At 35.1% G+C, this 15,807-nt stretch overlaps 1 protein-coding gene across 10 annotated transcripts in view; it reads left to right on the top strand.

Moving 5' to 3' along the window:
- Positions 1-15,807, top strand: part of THOC2 (THO complex subunit 2) — a gene marked incomplete at its 3' end in the record, with an annotated part of 103,221 nt that overhangs the window by 79,556 nt on the left and 7,858 nt on the right. For 2 of the 10 annotated variants that reach the window (XM_082681228.1, XM_082681226.1), the window contains exons 24-38: positions 952-1,093; positions 1,551-1,708; positions 2,657-2,785; positions 3,142-3,273; positions 3,362-3,546; positions 4,049-4,227; positions 4,473-4,575; positions 5,248-5,678; positions 5,879-5,937; positions 7,438-7,473; positions 12,405-12,542; positions 12,865-12,934; positions 13,017-13,174; positions 15,078-15,154; positions 15,626-15,671. In XM_082681228.1, coding sequence (XP_082537354.1) covers positions 952-1,093; positions 1,551-1,708; positions 2,657-2,785; positions 3,142-3,273; positions 3,362-3,546; positions 4,049-4,227; positions 4,473-4,575; positions 5,248-5,678; positions 5,879-5,937; positions 7,438-7,473; positions 12,405-12,542; positions 12,865-12,934; positions 13,017-13,174; positions 15,078-15,154; positions 15,626-15,653 — 2,025 coding nt within the window. Of the gene's footprint in view, positions 1-951; positions 1,094-1,550; positions 1,709-2,656; positions 2,786-3,141; positions 3,274-3,361; positions 3,547-4,048; positions 4,228-4,472; positions 4,576-5,247; positions 5,679-5,878; positions 5,938-7,356; positions 7,474-12,404; positions 12,543-12,864; positions 12,935-13,016; positions 13,175-15,077; positions 15,207-15,625; positions 15,672-15,807 lie in introns of those variants that run through there. The other 8 variants (XM_082681223.1, XM_082681221.1, XM_082681222.1 and 5 more) reach the window with 6 other exon arrangements.

Below are 15,807 nucleotides of genomic sequence, written 5' to 3'. Positions count from 1 at the left end.
GTCTTGAACTGGATAGGCCTTGAAGATAGGTTAAGTTTGGAAATATGGAGGCAAATTGGTGACTGTAAAGCTTCAGCAAAGGTATGAAGTAGTCTGAGGTTTAAAGAGACCACTTTTACTGTGGCGATTGGGCTTAGTGATAAATTTGAAAGGTTAGGTTGGGGCCAGGTGATGTAGAGCGATGAAAGTTAGAAAGGAAGGCTTGAGGGACTTCCCTGGGGGTCCAGTGGTTAAGACTCCGCGCTCCAAATATAGGAGGCCGGGGTTTGATCCCTGGTTGGGGAACTAGATCCTGCACGCATGCCGCAACTAAAAGTCCACATGCCGCAACTAAAAGAAGATCCCGTGTGCTGCAACGAAGATCCCACGTGCCTCAACTAAGACCCGGCGCAGCCAAATAAATAATTAGTTTTTAAAAATGCACTTAAAAAAAAAAGGAAGGCTTGATAAAATTGAGAGCTATTTTAGATTCCTCAGTGGGGAAGTGATAATGGTAAAAATGGTACTTTAGGCAGATTGCTTGTGACGGTGATATGAAGGATACGTTTGATAGGGCAAGGGACTGGCATTAGACGGGAGACCAACTAGGTGGCTTTTTGGGTAATTCATTATGAAGTACTGAGAGCATAGACTATGGTGGAGGTAGTAGGAATGCAAAAGACTTGTAAGCAGTTAGAATATTGGAACAGAGAAGGAAGGATCAAAGATGATTCCATGCCTCAGAGTAAAAGTACCAGTGTTGAGAAGGTATCCTGTTTTGATAGTGTACGAAGACTGACTTTGTCTTGGATTTGTTGAATGGAGGTCAAAGCACATCCAAGTGGACTCCTAAACATCCCTGTTGAAGTAATTAGTATAAGATATCAGCATTTATCTCCTCAAATTTTTTAATTAAAAGAAGGAGAGGTAATGTGCCTGTAGTTAGAAAAGTATCCAACTTATACTTTGTAGCCTCCAAATAAAAAGAAAAAAGAGAAGGAGCGATGTACTGCCCTTCAGGACAAGCTTCTTGAAGAAGAAAAGAAGCAGATGGAACATGTACAGCGAGTGCTACAGAGACTGAAACTGGAAAAGGACAATTGGCTTTTAGCAAGTAAGTTGTTGGAATTGTTACATTTCTGCCACTGCTACATTAAAAAAGCAAACTTTTATAACTTTGGAGGTATTGAAGTATATTATGTTTGTATTTCAACTCAGTGTTCACTATCCCATTCTTTGGTTATTCATTAACGCAGAGTCGACTTCACATGTTCACTGAAGGAACAGATTTAATTTGCTGGTGAAATTAATTAACTTAAAACTACAATATTGGCAGCTTATCATTCAACTTTTCTGTATAAAATCTTATCTCTGGAGAAATTATAGGTAGAAAAATGTCCACAGAGTGAAAATGAAAGTCTTATCCCAGGCATGACCTTTTGGTTACAAACTATAAATAGTTTGTGGTTTTATATCATTCTCTACACTAAAGTTTATGTTGTCATGTTTAGTGGCCTTGAGGCACTTGAGGAAGAAGTTTACCACTTAATATATTCTTCCCTTATTTTTAGAATCTACCAAAAATGAGACCATCACAAAATTTCTACAGCTGTGTATATTTCCTCGATGTATTTTTTCAGCAATTGATGCTGTTTACTGTGCTCGTTTTGTTGAATTGGTACATCAACAGAAAACTCCAAATTTTTCCACACTTCTTTGCTATGATCGAGTAAGTTCTTTTTATTGCAACCTTTAAAAAAAAGTCTCACACAAAGATAGCTAAACATTATATATAATCTATAGAGGTATTATTGTGTGTGTGGTTAAAAGCATGAACTCAAGAGCCAAGTGCCTGAACTTGAATCCTAGCTCTGCTACTTTCTAGCTATATGATCTTTGGCAAGTTTTTTTTAACCTCTCTGTGCCTCAGTTTTCTATCTGTAAAACGGGATAATAGTACCTGCTTCATAAGATTGTTATGAGGAATAAATGAGTCACTATACACAAAAGCACTTTGAGTAGTGCCTGATATATAATAAGCACCCCTAGTTAATCCATTAACTCAACATTTGGGTTTATATGTTTGTCATAATAGGCAGAACTCTCTTCTCCATTTTTAACCTTCACCCCCTCAAGAAGCAATGAAAAAGCTTACACTTTTGCACATATATAAAAGCAGGGATGCTTTTCAATGTGGTCACATTCACATATTTTTGCATCTGGCTTTTTTCATAATAATAAGTTGCTGCATTTTGTGGTCTAAAAACATGACGTATGTTACAGCCTCTCAGCTGCCTATTTCTAGTTTCTATCAGCCTCGCCTCTGCTTACTGTCCCCTTAACCCCAGTAATATCTATGGCTAAGTCTTTGTTAAATAAGTTACGTTGTAATAATAATGATAGTTTTTTTCTTCCCTCATTGTAAATCCGCTTTCTTTATAAAAGTGGTTTTTTTTTTGTTGTTGTTGTTGTTATTGTTGCTTTATGAATGTGCTATTTCCTCACAAAAGCCAGAATCTTTAAAGGTCTCTGGAATTGTGAATATAAAAGGGGAAGATGCATTTTGACTAAACTTACCTGTTTAGTTTATTATGATTTGCTATTACATGATCTTTTAATATTTTGAACTAATTTTGACCTTCATTTGTTTTTATTTTTCACACATTGTTTTCTGTAGGTTTTCTCTGATATAATTTACACAGTCGCAAGCTGTACTGAAAATGAAGCTAGTCGATATGGGAGATTCCTTTGCTGCATGTTAGAGACTGTGACCAGGTGGCACAGTGATAGAGCCACATATGAAAAGGTATGACAAATACTCTTACCCATTTACCATGTATATAATGACCGCTTCCAGTAAGCTCTGGGTTCAGTTTTAAAAGGGAAGCTGAGTTTAAGATTCAGTTGTACAACAATGTTTAAAATTTAAGCACAATTCATTCATTATTAAAAAACATGCTATATTTTTATCCTATCTCAAACTGACATTTCAAATTAATGTCATTGAATAAGGTGGATCTTTCTGTGAAAACTACCTATCATTGAAAATACACATTATATTTTCACATGGAATCATTAATCTAGTCTACTTAAGTTTCAGCTTCTACTATTTTGGAGGACAGAATTTTTCTTTAAAAGTGACAGCCTATTTTTTGCCCTTAGGAATGTGGAAATTATCCAGGATTTCTTACTATATTACGGGCAACTGGTTTTGATGGTGGAAATAAAGCTGATCAATTAGACTATGAAAATTTTCGACACGTTGTACATAAATGGCATTACAAACTAACCAAGGTAAGAAAAAATTGTATTTCTCAAAGGTGGTTTTTTCTCTTCATTACTTATACTTTTTTAATAACAGATCTTAAAATGTTTGTTGTAGGCATCGGTACATTGCCTTGAAACAGGCGAATATACTCACATCAGGAATATCTTGATTGTGCTAACAAAAATACTTCCTTGGTACCCAAAAGTTTTGAATCTGGGTCAGGCTTTGGAAAGAAGAGTGCATAAAATCTGCCAAGAGGAAAAAGAGAAGAGGCCAGATCTATATGCATTGGCTATGGGGTAACACAATTATACTTTAATGTGATTTATGAGACTAGATTACAGAAGGATTCTGAAGACTTTAAAATGTCTTACAGTGTTGAAGTTTATCTTCTGCCTTACTTCAGGAGATTATGGGAGATTATGCGATCATGTTCCCACAGGCTGGTGAGAGTTGTCACTTCTGATTATCAGCTTCCGGTCTATACTGGATGATAGTTTCAAAAATCATATATAGTATATCCTGGTTTGGAGGAAATGTAATTTTATCATCAGTTGAGTTATCAAATCTTCAATAGTGGAAAAAAGGCATTTTAGTTGAAGGATTAGTTTACATTGAAATTTTTAAGAAAGCATCTAGGTTCTCTTATAAAGACATTCAGGAACTTACTGAAAATTAATATTTTTTATTCTCTGGAATCAAGTAGCAGAGTGAATAACTTGCTAATTTTATTCTTTTAAACCCCATGTTTGTGCCTTTTGACTTGTATTTGTATATTTAAACACTTTGTGCGACTTTCAGCTACTCTGGGCAGTTGAAAAGTAGAAAGTCATACATGATACCTGAAAATGAGTTTCATCACAAAGACCCCCCTCCGAGGAATGCAATTGCCAGTGTACAAAATGGGCCTGGCGGTGGGCCTTCTTCATCGTCAGTAGGAAGTGCATCTAAATCGGATGAAAGCAGTAATGAGGAGACTGGTATGCTTATTTGTAGAAATTTATAAGTAATACATTTTGTTTCAGCAAACTGAAATGTTTTGTATCACATGACAAGTAAAATGCTGGCTTAGTGTTACTTTTTTAATCCCTAAGTAGGAGTATGTAACTGTCAAGAAGTGATCAGCCCTTTGTTTCTTTCTATCTAGTCTCTAATCATTTTGCTGTGCAATTGTAGCTTATTTACATCTAGGGGCTTGTCAAATAAAACCTTACCTTTATTTCAGATAAATCAAGGGAGAGATCTCAGTGTGGTGTGAAAGCAGTTAATAAAGCTTCTAGTGCCACACCAAAAGGGAATTCAAGCAATGGAAATAGTGGCTCTAACAGGTAGGAACACTGTGCTGTATGTCAGAATTCTGAATTCTTACATGATTAAGCAACCTCATTAGACATGAATGACAGAGGGTGATAGATGAATACTATGGAAGTCATTTTTGTTGGACTGAGAAATTTTGTCTATACTGCTGTTTTGATGATGTGCTTACCATTCTCACGTTTTGTATAATGCTGAGACTGACTTTGTTTCCTCTGCTGGGATATGCAGGGGAATGTATGTGGTGAAGTTAAAAAAAAATTTTAGGATTGAGTGTTTGCTGTGTACAATCTGGGTAAGAATAATTAACATGAGAGAAGCCTACTAATTTAGACCAGTGGTCCATCCAGCCAAGTAATCCAGTTCCTGATGGTAGCACCCTTGGTTGGCTTATGGGATAGTTTGGGGTTGTTACTTTGTAATCCTCAAAGGTTATGAACATGTACAAAAAAAGGGCCTAACATCACTTTAATTATTCTTTTTTAATCTGCTATTTGTGAATTTGGTTATTATTTACTGGATAAAGAAGTACTTGCTTTTTACTTGTCTTAAAGTTGTCCTTTAGTTTTTAAAGGGCTACTCATAGTTCTAGAATTTTTGAAGTCAGTAAGAAACGCTTTATGATTTATAACATTGAATGTATTTTATGACCATTTGTCTTAAAATGTCATGTTTTTATTCTTAAGCAGCAAAGCTGTTAAAGAAAATGACAAAGAAAAAGGGAAAGAGAAAGAAAAAGAGAAAAAAGAAAAGACTCCAGCTACTACTCCAGAGGCCCGAGTACTTGGTGGTAAAGATGGTAAAGAAAAACCGAAGGAAGAACGGCCAAATAAAGATGAAAAAGCAAGAGAGACGAAGGAAAGAACACCTAAGTCTGACAAAGAGAAAGAAAAATTCAAGAAGGAAGAAAAAGTTAAAGATGAGAAATTCAAGACCACTGTCCCCAATGCAGAATCAAAGTCGACTCAAGAAAAGGAAAGAGAGAAGGAGCCATCCAGAGAAAGAGATATAGCAAAGGAAATGAAATTAAAGGAAAACGTTAAAGGAGAGAAAACACCAGTTTCTGGGTCCTTGAAGTCACCTGTTCCCCGATCAGATATTGCAGAGCCTGAAAGGGGCAAGTTTGATTTATATTTGTTTACCTTTGGTTGTTGTAATATAAAGTTGGTTCTTGTCTTGTTATTATGGCAAGTTATCTAGGGACTTTAGTAGGGGGAACTAATACTTGATAACCTTAGAAGTTGGTGATTTTTTTTTAAGTGTGTGGAAAAAAGTGGAAACATACCTTATTGTGACTATTTCTTTTCATCCCAACAGAACAAAAACGTCGCAAAATTGATACCTACCCTTCTCCATCACATTCCGCAACAGTAAAGGTTAGTATAGCCTGAGGAAGGCAGCGTCCATGTTAGGCTCACCTGTTTGGAATACGTGTCCTGACTTCCTTCAAGTCTTGTGCCAAGTATTCACTGGAGCCACTGGAGGTTTTATGTTGCATTAGAAAATGAATTTTTTACATATTGGTGGACTGATATTTTTTTCCTATTGAGTATTTTTCTTATAAAAATATTAAAACTTCAAGGACCTAGCACTAATTTTGTAGTGTTTCAAAGTGCAAGAGAAATTTTACCCAGAAGTGCCTCACTGCTTTACGCAGTCTTTTTTGGAGTGCAATGGTAGCTACAAGCAAATGAATCTTTTCAGCAGAATGAAGCCTATTTTTCGGCATAAATATTGAAGAATATATAGCACTGAAGACTTCCTGGATGATACAGGATAAACAAGATACCTCTGAATTCATCAAGCTTCTTGATGAGCATCATACCGATGTGTGCCTTCTAAGAAGGAGTCTTGAAAGGAGTTCCATTTTAAAGTCTCCTTGGTGATCAGTTCTCCTGTAGTTGTGTATATTCAGTGAGCATGCAGCTTCTGTTGTATCTTCCCTTGGAGGTTTGTTTATACCCATTGGGTTCCCAACAAGTTGAACCTTGCGTTACGATAAAAGCAGATGTGGCATCCAATTCTACCACCCAGCAAAGAGAAACCCCAGGCATTCAACTGCAGCACAAAATCGTGGGTGTAGCCTTCTTGAAGACTCAGGGTAGCCATTCCTTGCTCCATATTTAATTTTAATTCTAAACTCATCTAATTTCATGGAATCTTTGAATTTGCAGTACGTTGAACTTTTAAACCTGTAAGTTAACTAATTCTTCATCAAGAGCACTGTGGTTGAATACCATAATTGATTTCATTTTCTTTCTTTTTTTAAGTGCTTTTTTTTGTGGGAGGTATGAGATTCACTGTTAGAGGCACTTTGCAAAAAAAAAAAGTGATTACTCTTTTATAAATACATTTTGTTTTCTTGTTAATGTAATGCCACTGAGTTTTCTGGCTAGGATAAAATGTGTATATATTTATGGTGGAGTCACAAGTAAAGGAAAATTTGAAACCTCCCTATTAAAGAAAAACTATGAAAATATAAGGCAATATTGTTCTTCCACAGTGACCTCCACTATTTAAAACTTTTTGTGGAGAAAAAATGTTTTGCTTTCTTAAGCCTTTTACCATTATCTGTAGTTTAAATGCAGTGTTATGAAAAATGTGGCATTGACATTTATTTTAAAGTTCTGAGCAGAGAAAGATTTTTGTTTATTACAATGAGTACATATAATTTAGTTTTTTTTAAACATTACAATTCCATTACATAGTTTTGCTTTTGTTTTTTACTGTTGATATTCATATAACAATGACATCACGAGATTTATCCTCACAAGAAGTAGCTGGTTTATTTCCAGGTTACAGCCATACTTCCCAAAGTTCCTCTGGGTTCTGAGAACTATGCCAGCTCACCTGTCATCTCCATTCATTTTCTACAGGACAGTCTCATCGAACTCAAGGAGTCTTCAGCAAAGGTTTGAGTCTTTTAAAATCATCATGCCTAAGTAAAACAAAGAAAAATTCTTTACTTCATTTATTGAGTAGGTACCCTCACCCTAGTAAATTCAGTAAGTTAGTGGAATAACCTTTAAAAATACCTATCACAAACTGAAACAATGGATGACAATGGTCCCTTTTAATGAAATTGTTATAAAATGTGTGTAATGTGGCAACCTTTCTATAATCTCTCCTTGCTGTTATGCATTATCCTTTTATGCTTCAAAATCTGAAAGTAAGTTTAAGATTTGAGGAAGGAGTTGTTGGTTTCTTTTGAGGAGTAGGCTTATTTAATTTCTCAAAACAAATCTGTCAGGCTGTTTTCTAACTTTTTTAGATAACCCAAAAGGCCAAAAAATATATCTGATGCATTCACATAACTGTTCTAAAAACTGAGCCCATCTTAACCCATAAAAATCTTTATATCGCCTCTGCTGAGCTACCTTTTTGGTAGTTGTAGCATATTATCAAGAAATATGGTTAATGTAAACTAATCATTCTCCTGGAGGGGAATACTCAACTTGATGGTTGTGTTTACATGTCAGTATTAATTCTTGCCTATTACTCTACTTTCTTGAGGATTCTGCTACTAAAAATCATGTGCAGTTTGTGTATCTTATTACAGAGTTCATTCATTTCATGGTTATAGTTGAATTGTCCAATGTTCATGTTATTTTGTCTTTATTATTATAAAATTTGTACCCTGTTTCACTTTGATTTTCTACTTTGCCTCCTCTTATAGCTGCTAAGTATGATTCCTTACTGGTGGACCAGTAAAAAATGATATTTTGAAACAAAGCCAGTTGACAGTACTAACTGCTTTTAGAACTGTTAGCTTTATAATGAAATGTCTGTGGCTTTTGGGCAAGTAAGCACTAATTTTTAACAGTTTAGATTAGCTGATGTGCCTGTGTCCTAAAATTATAGCATTGTTTTTAGAATATACTGTATTAATCAAAAGAGAATCAGTTGAACTGTGAATGCTTTCTTTTAAAGTAAAACTTTTTATTTGCTAAATTGAATATGTATTCCAGTATAGTAGGTTTTCATAACCAGAGTGGGATTGTGTATGTATGTCAGTCTTAACCATCAGTGGCTTGTGTGGACTATTTTAAATTCATGGGTTAACAATGTTACCTTGTGAATATTTATTTCCTGAAACATATTTTGAAGCAGTTGAAAACCTGCTGTTATAGTTAACTGGATTTTCTAAGCAATGATGAAGATTATGGTTCCTTACATTTGTGAAAGCCTTTTGAAAATAAAACATATGAGATAAACATATGTTATCTCATCTCATATTCATCACAGTGCTGTGAGGTAGGTAGGGCAGGTGGCAGTGTCTTTTTTAACAAATAAGAGACTAAAGTTCTTGATCTTTTCCCAGTGGCATATAACTTCTTAGTACCAAAACTTGGACTAAAATTAAGGTTCCTCAAGTGTTCCTACCACAATGAAAACAAAAATTCCAAAAAAAAATATGATTCCTTGATTCTTAGCACCCATTTCAATAGTAGTTGAAAGGGTTCTTAACTTCTTTCGTGTGTTTGTCTTATTTTTTAAATTATAGTGATCCCCCCACCCCGCTTAAAAAAAAAGGATGGTGATTTTGTGGGCATTTAAAATTCAATGGATTTATTCCACATTCAACCAGAAAATTTTGAAAATGGCATATGAATACCCTTGTAAAAATTGCAACTCATACCACTTTTCAGATCCTTAGTGCTTAGTATGGTACCTGGCAATATGATTAGGTATTCAGTAAATATTCAAAATGAACTCTTATGCCTTTGGACTTGGTAAAGCATAGTAGTTGATGTTGATTTTTTGTGTGTCTAAGAAAGTTTAATAGCATATGAATGTCTTAGAAAAAAAATTTCACTGGACTTTGAGTGCTCTCTAAAATTAATGATCTATAATTTAAACTTTCTGTGGTAGCTTTTACTTTTTAGAGGATTTGAAAGGTATGTGTCTATTTTTTCAGGTTACTTTGTCATCATACATATAAAAATGTTTCCCTGCTCTAGTTTGACCTTTTAGTTATACTTTGCCCCTAGGATCCTCCTTTTTACTAAACTAGTTACTATTTTCAGTTTGTAATACACATGGACTTGGCTTTTCAAGTGGGATTCTAGTTTAGTGTCCAAATCTTTTCTGTCAGTTCACCTTGCTCCTTTTTTTTTTTTTTGCGGTACGCGGGCCTCTCACTGTTGTGGCCTCTCCCGTTGCGGAGCACAGTCTCCGGACGCACAGGCCCAGCGGCCATGGCTCATGGGCCTAGCCGCTCTGCGGCATGTGGGATCTTCCCGGACTGGGGCACGAACCCGTCACCCCTGCATTGGCAGGCAGACTCCCAACCACTGCACCACCAGAGAAGCCCAAAAGCATGCTCCTTTAAACCAAGCTTCTCTGTAGTTTCAGAGGGCAGCAATAACCACCTCAGTAAAATTCAGCTTTTAATTCTGTTCATCATCTTAAAACAAGGATTTACAACCAACCAAACCTGAACCTACATGTGAGGCCATCTTTATATATTGTATCCTTAAAAGGGTCAGTGTGGCAGTGGTCTCTTAAACAGAATTTGAAGATCAGTCAAATTGTTTTTTTGGATCTAATGATCTCAATGTCAAGGATAAAAGCCAGTAAAAAACAGGATCCAGTATTATCAGGAATAAAAGTAATTTAAAAAAAACCCAAATCCGACAACGCTACATGCAGATCAGTTTAACAAATCATTAATTTTATTCATCAAACACGTATTGAGTACTCACTATGTGTACAAGACACTAGGAAGTGTGTAAAAGTAGAAAAAGCACATTAGCTCCCCTACTATCCTGTAAACTATGTTATGGACAAAAATAAATGACATGAAATTAATTGGGAATTCCTGCCACAAAAAAAAAGGTTAATATAAAATAAGAGTTCACTGGACAGTGATTTGTGGAGTTGAGGGAATGTTGAAGTGCTGATGGCTTTCGATCTGTCTTTGAAGGCAAAGTAGGAGTTTAAGAGATTAAGATAAAAATGAGCGACCGTTCTGGTGAAGAGAACTGCTGGGAAGCACAGGGTGTTAGGGAGCAGCGGTAGCCGCAGCCTAGAGTACATTGGGTCACTCCATAGTAGGGTAGAATTGTGCAAGGGTTGTGAAGAGCTTGGAATACCCAAGCTAAGGAATATGCATTTTATTCCGTACTCAATGAGAGACTGTATGTTTTTGTGGAAAAGAGTATTGTGATCAGAACTATTCTTAGAAGGGTAGAAAGAAGGAATAGAATTGGTACATTTCTAAACTAAGAATTTCTAGGATTCCCAATTCTCTGCAATACAGAATTCAAGTTAGGTACACTTAAAAACTTCATTCTTGTGGAGGGGTGTATGTGTGTGTGTGTGTGTGTATGTATGTGTGTACACGTGCTTATTTGTAATCACAAACAAAAAAAATTTTTTACTGGAAGAATTAAGCAATACTTCCCTAAGATAAGTCTTCTTTGAGTATTGTAATAACATATTACTTTCTTTGTCTTGTCAGTTTCATAAATAGTATTGACTTAAGATGTGAATAAACCTCACAATTAGAAAATATTATAGTGTCATTTAGGGCATATACCCAGCAAGAGTACCTTTTGGACAAGCACTTTATGGTTGTTTCTCATTCTCTTGCTCTTTGTTATTAATAAACATTTTGTCTATTTCAGTTGATCATCAACTTTTAAACATTGAAATTTTAAAGAATCTACTTATGCATTGCTATGGCAGTATTTCTGAGCAAACTGAATTGAAAATATTTGGTGGTGTTAAAAAAACAAGTGTTAATTTAATTCTCAAACTGATGGCTGTCTTTTTTCATGTATTCCTTTGAATACCAAAGGATTTCTTTGTGTAAAAATATTTGACTTTTGACTCACTGTTCTTTTCATTCCCAAGTTATATCTAGAATTGTGTAGTTATGTAATGAGTTATATTCAGTATTCTGCTGCCTAACATTTTTAATGTCTTAAGTTAAACGTAAGCTTGTAGCACAGTTATAAATGCCGTAAGGTTAGGTGTCTTATTATTTCCTTAATATTTTGTTTTAGAATGGATTTCCATATTTACAACTTGCATAAGTAAGATTACCTCTTAATTATTTAGAATTAGCATATCCTTGATCTTTGGCTGTTTTATTGTCTATGGGCCTTTCATTGGAGAAAGAATAGGTAAAAGAGAATATTGGTTTATCATTTTTCAGTCTGAGTTGTTTTATCAACCTTAACTGACAATATGGCTTTCTGAGCTATTTAGAACCAGTAAGACAAATTTTACAATCAGTTGTGATTATTTGACAGAAATTGGAGCGCTTTTAGAAGTAGTGAATATGCAGCCTTTATTATAACAGTATTTAGGATAATCTATGCATGGTATACACTGAGGCAGAAAAGACTTATTAGTAAAGTCAAGGCTAGGTTTTATTTTATACTTTTGCTCACTGTCATCAATTGCTTATCAGTGGATGGTAAAACTATTTTAAATTTCCATGATTGTGTAGAGGTTTGTATTTTTTTGTTTGTTTGCAGTAGAGAAAATTCAGTCACTATTTTTCACATATGGACTCTTGTAATAATGGTGGTTATGGGTCTTCACAATAGAGCTATATAAGGAACTGTAGCTTGTGAATTTACTAATAAAAATCTCAGTTGAGGCAGAAATGAACTGGTTGAGTTAAAAAAATGATAATTTTTATAAGGTCAAGAATTGAATTCTTTGCGTAATTTGTGCCATGCTCTTTTATTTTACCTCTCATAATCCAGACAGCTGACCAGTTTTGACTTTGGGTCTACTACCAAATGTCTTTCATTAAATAAACAATCAAGCAAATGATGCCAATACTGGAAAACTAATAATCTTTAGTAATATTGCCTTAATTTAACAGCTCTACATTAATCATACTCCTCCACCACTGTCCAAGAGTAAGGAGAGAGAAATGGACAAGAAAGATTTGGACAAGTCGAGGGAAAGATCCAGAGAAAGAGAAAAAAAAGATGAAAAGGACAGGAAAGACCGGAAAAGGGTTTGTAATTTTTTAAAAATTAGTTTGGAAAGCTCATTATCATGTACAGTAGTGTGTTTGTTGCCTTTTTTAAAGTACTAGTTTGTTGCATGACAGTCTATTATTTAGTGTTTTAACTGGTATTTTCACTGTAGTCAGTAATAAGGATCTTCAGCCTAATAATCTCTACCAGCTCTGCTTGTCTTTCATGTCATTTTACCAAGTATGTGAAAGCACCACAGATATTCTCCAATGCTAGTTACTAGCTATTCTCTTCTTGTATAAAAGTAATACTTTAAAACAAAAACTCTTGATCAATGTAGTTCACAATTCTTGGTTCTAGGATCACTCAAACAATGACCGAGAAGTGCCACCGGACTTAACCAAGAGGCGGAAAGAGGAAAATGGAACAAGTAGGTAGACTTATTAATACTTCCCAAGCAGTCATCAAACTGAATTGGAAAAGGCTTTCATGATTCTCTTTTATAATTTTAGTGGGGGTTTCAAAACACAAAAGTGAGAGTCCGTGTGAGTCTCCTTATCCAAATGAGAAAGACAAGGAAAAAAATAAGTCAAAATCGTCAGGCAAAGAAAAAGGCGGTGACTCATTTAAATCTGAAAAAATGGATAAAATCTCCTCTGGTGGCAAAAAGGTAAATTACAAGAACAAAAAGAACAATATACTTTTTCTTAGAAAATCACCCATTAGAAAATTTAGCAAATACTGAGGTTTTTTTGTAGTCAAGTAGTCTTTTGTTAATTATTTGGGGGCAGGAAGAGGAGGCTTTGGGGGAGGGCAGGTTATCTTGGAGAACTTGAGCCAGTTCAGTCCCAAATTACTGGGAGGGTGGAATTAGTTTACCTCTGAAATTCCCTTCCTCTCCATTCCACTCCCAGCTACTTCTTTTCATTGAGTTTCAGCCTTTCTTTTCGTGTTTTCTTTTTTCTCTGACAACAGTTCTTTTAGTTTCTCTTCATTCATGAGGTTAAAATATGGTCGCATGTATTCTCCCTGATCATCACACTGTTATAAAGTCTTTATTAATTCTGATTTTTAAACACATTTTTATAACATTTTTTCCTAATAAACTTATGTGTTCACAACTCATATTTGATTTTAAAATTAAGTATAGTGTGCATTCTCTTAGATACTAATGGATGATAGAATACATCTGATGCATCTGCCATAAAGTAAGCAAGCCATTACTAAAGTGTAAAGTGTTTACAAAGCATCATTATGATATATATTCAACATATATGCCATATATTCATAGTTCTTAAAAGCAGTTTTGGAAAATTATAAGGTGATCGTTTTAAAAGGGAGGCTGCTCCTTTTAAATAAGTATTTTTTAAATTGAGGTAAAATTCACATAAAATTAACCATTTTAAAATGTACCATTCAGTGACATTTAGTATATTTGCAGTGCTTGCACTCATCATTTCTGTCTAGTTCAAGAACATTTTCATCACCCCAAAGGGAAACCACATACTCATTAAGCAGTCATTCTCCATCACCCCTTCCCCACCCCCACCCCCCGGCAACTATGAATCTGCTTTCTGTCTCTGTGGACTTATCAAAAACTTTGGCTGTTTCATATAAGTGGAACTGTATTATAATGTGGCCTTTTGTGTCTGACTTCTTTCACTTAGCATAATGTTTTTGAGATTCTTCATGGTGTTACATGTATCAGTACTTCATTTCTTTTCATGGCTAAGTAATATTCCATTTTACGAATATACCATACTTGTTCATCCACTCGTCACTTGATGGACTTTTGTCTTGTTTTCCACCTTTTGGCTATTGTGAATTGTGCTGCTATGAACATTGGTGTGCTGCTATGAAGTATTTGTTTGAATACCTGTTTTCAATGATCTTGTGTATATACCCAGGAGTGGAATATCTGGGTTATATGGTAATGCTATGTTTAGCTTTTTGAGGAACCGCCAAACTGTTTTCCACAGTGGCTGCACAGTTTACATTTCTACCAGCAATGTATGAGGGTGCCAATTTCCCTACATCCTTGCCAACACTTGTTATTTTCTGTTTCTGTTTTTATTTTTATTTATTTAGTTTTTATTGTAGCCATCCTAGTGGGTGTAAAGTAGTATCTCATTGTTGTTTTGATTTTGTATTTTCTTAATGACTAATGATGTCGAGCATCTTTTCATGTACTTGTTGGCCATTTGTATATCTTCTTTGGAGAAATCTATTCAGATGCTTTGGCCATTTTTTAATTGGATTGTTTGTCTTTTTGTTGCTCAGTTGTAAGAATTCTTTACGTAGTCTTGATATTAGACACTTATGAGATATATGATATGCAAATATTTTCTCCTGTTCTGTAGGTTGTGTTTTCACTTTCTTGATAGTGTTCTTTGATGCATGAAAGTTTTTACTTTTGATGAAGTCCAGTTTTTTTCTTTTGTTGCTTGTGCTTTTGGTGTCATATTAAATAAGTTTGAAGAAAAATTTATGACTGGTGAGTGATGAAAAGAGATTTTGAGCTGATTTTTATATTTGGTTTTCCCTTCCCCAACTAATTCCACCATTCGTTATAGGAGTCCAGGCATGATAAAGAAAAGATAGAAAAGAAAGAGAAACGGGACAGTTCAGGAGGAAAGGAAGAGAAGAAACAATATCCTTTTCATCTTATTGATGTTTTTAATCAGTATAATGGAAAGCTTTGATACTGGTCTTATTTAGAATTGTACCCTAGTATGTGGTATGTGGTCTAAATGCTCAAGGACTTACTACCTTTTAAATGGTCTCTCCAGTTAACCCTCTCAGATGTACAAAACGTGGAAATGGGAGACTTGATTGTTTTTTAAACTTCTTTGGTGACTGAGATTGTTTTATGCCATCAAGGGATTTAAAGTCCCTCTGGCTCTACCACCGAGAGGAAGAAAGGGAACAGAGAGTCCCTTGGGCTGGGGGCATGGGGAGTAGCAGGGCAAGATGATGTGGCAGATGAGAAGAGCTGGTAGAGTTTGAGGCTACCAGGCTGGTAAGAGCCAATTAGGCCTGCAAGCTGAGGGATTATACTAAAAGATGAGACAGCATTCTTTTTTTCCCCCCAAAAGTTGTTTTCCCTTAATTTGTCATCTACTCATAAGTCCTCGGACAAGCACAGATAATGAAGACTTTCAATCAAGGTGAGTGTTCTCTCACCTCTTTTCATTTAAAGATAGAAATATAAAATGAGGTCTGATAATGTTGAAGAAACTAGATCCATTTTGCAAGATACAGCTAGAGTTTTTCACCTAAATATAATGGTCAGGTCTTTGGGTA

Source organism: Grampus griseus (genome assembly GCF_964374135.1).
Source record: "Grampus griseus genome assembly, chromosome: X".
NCBI lineage: Eukaryota > Metazoa > Chordata > Mammalia > Artiodactyla > Delphinidae > Grampus > Grampus griseus.
This window is presented reverse-complemented; position numbering and strand designations above follow the sequence as displayed.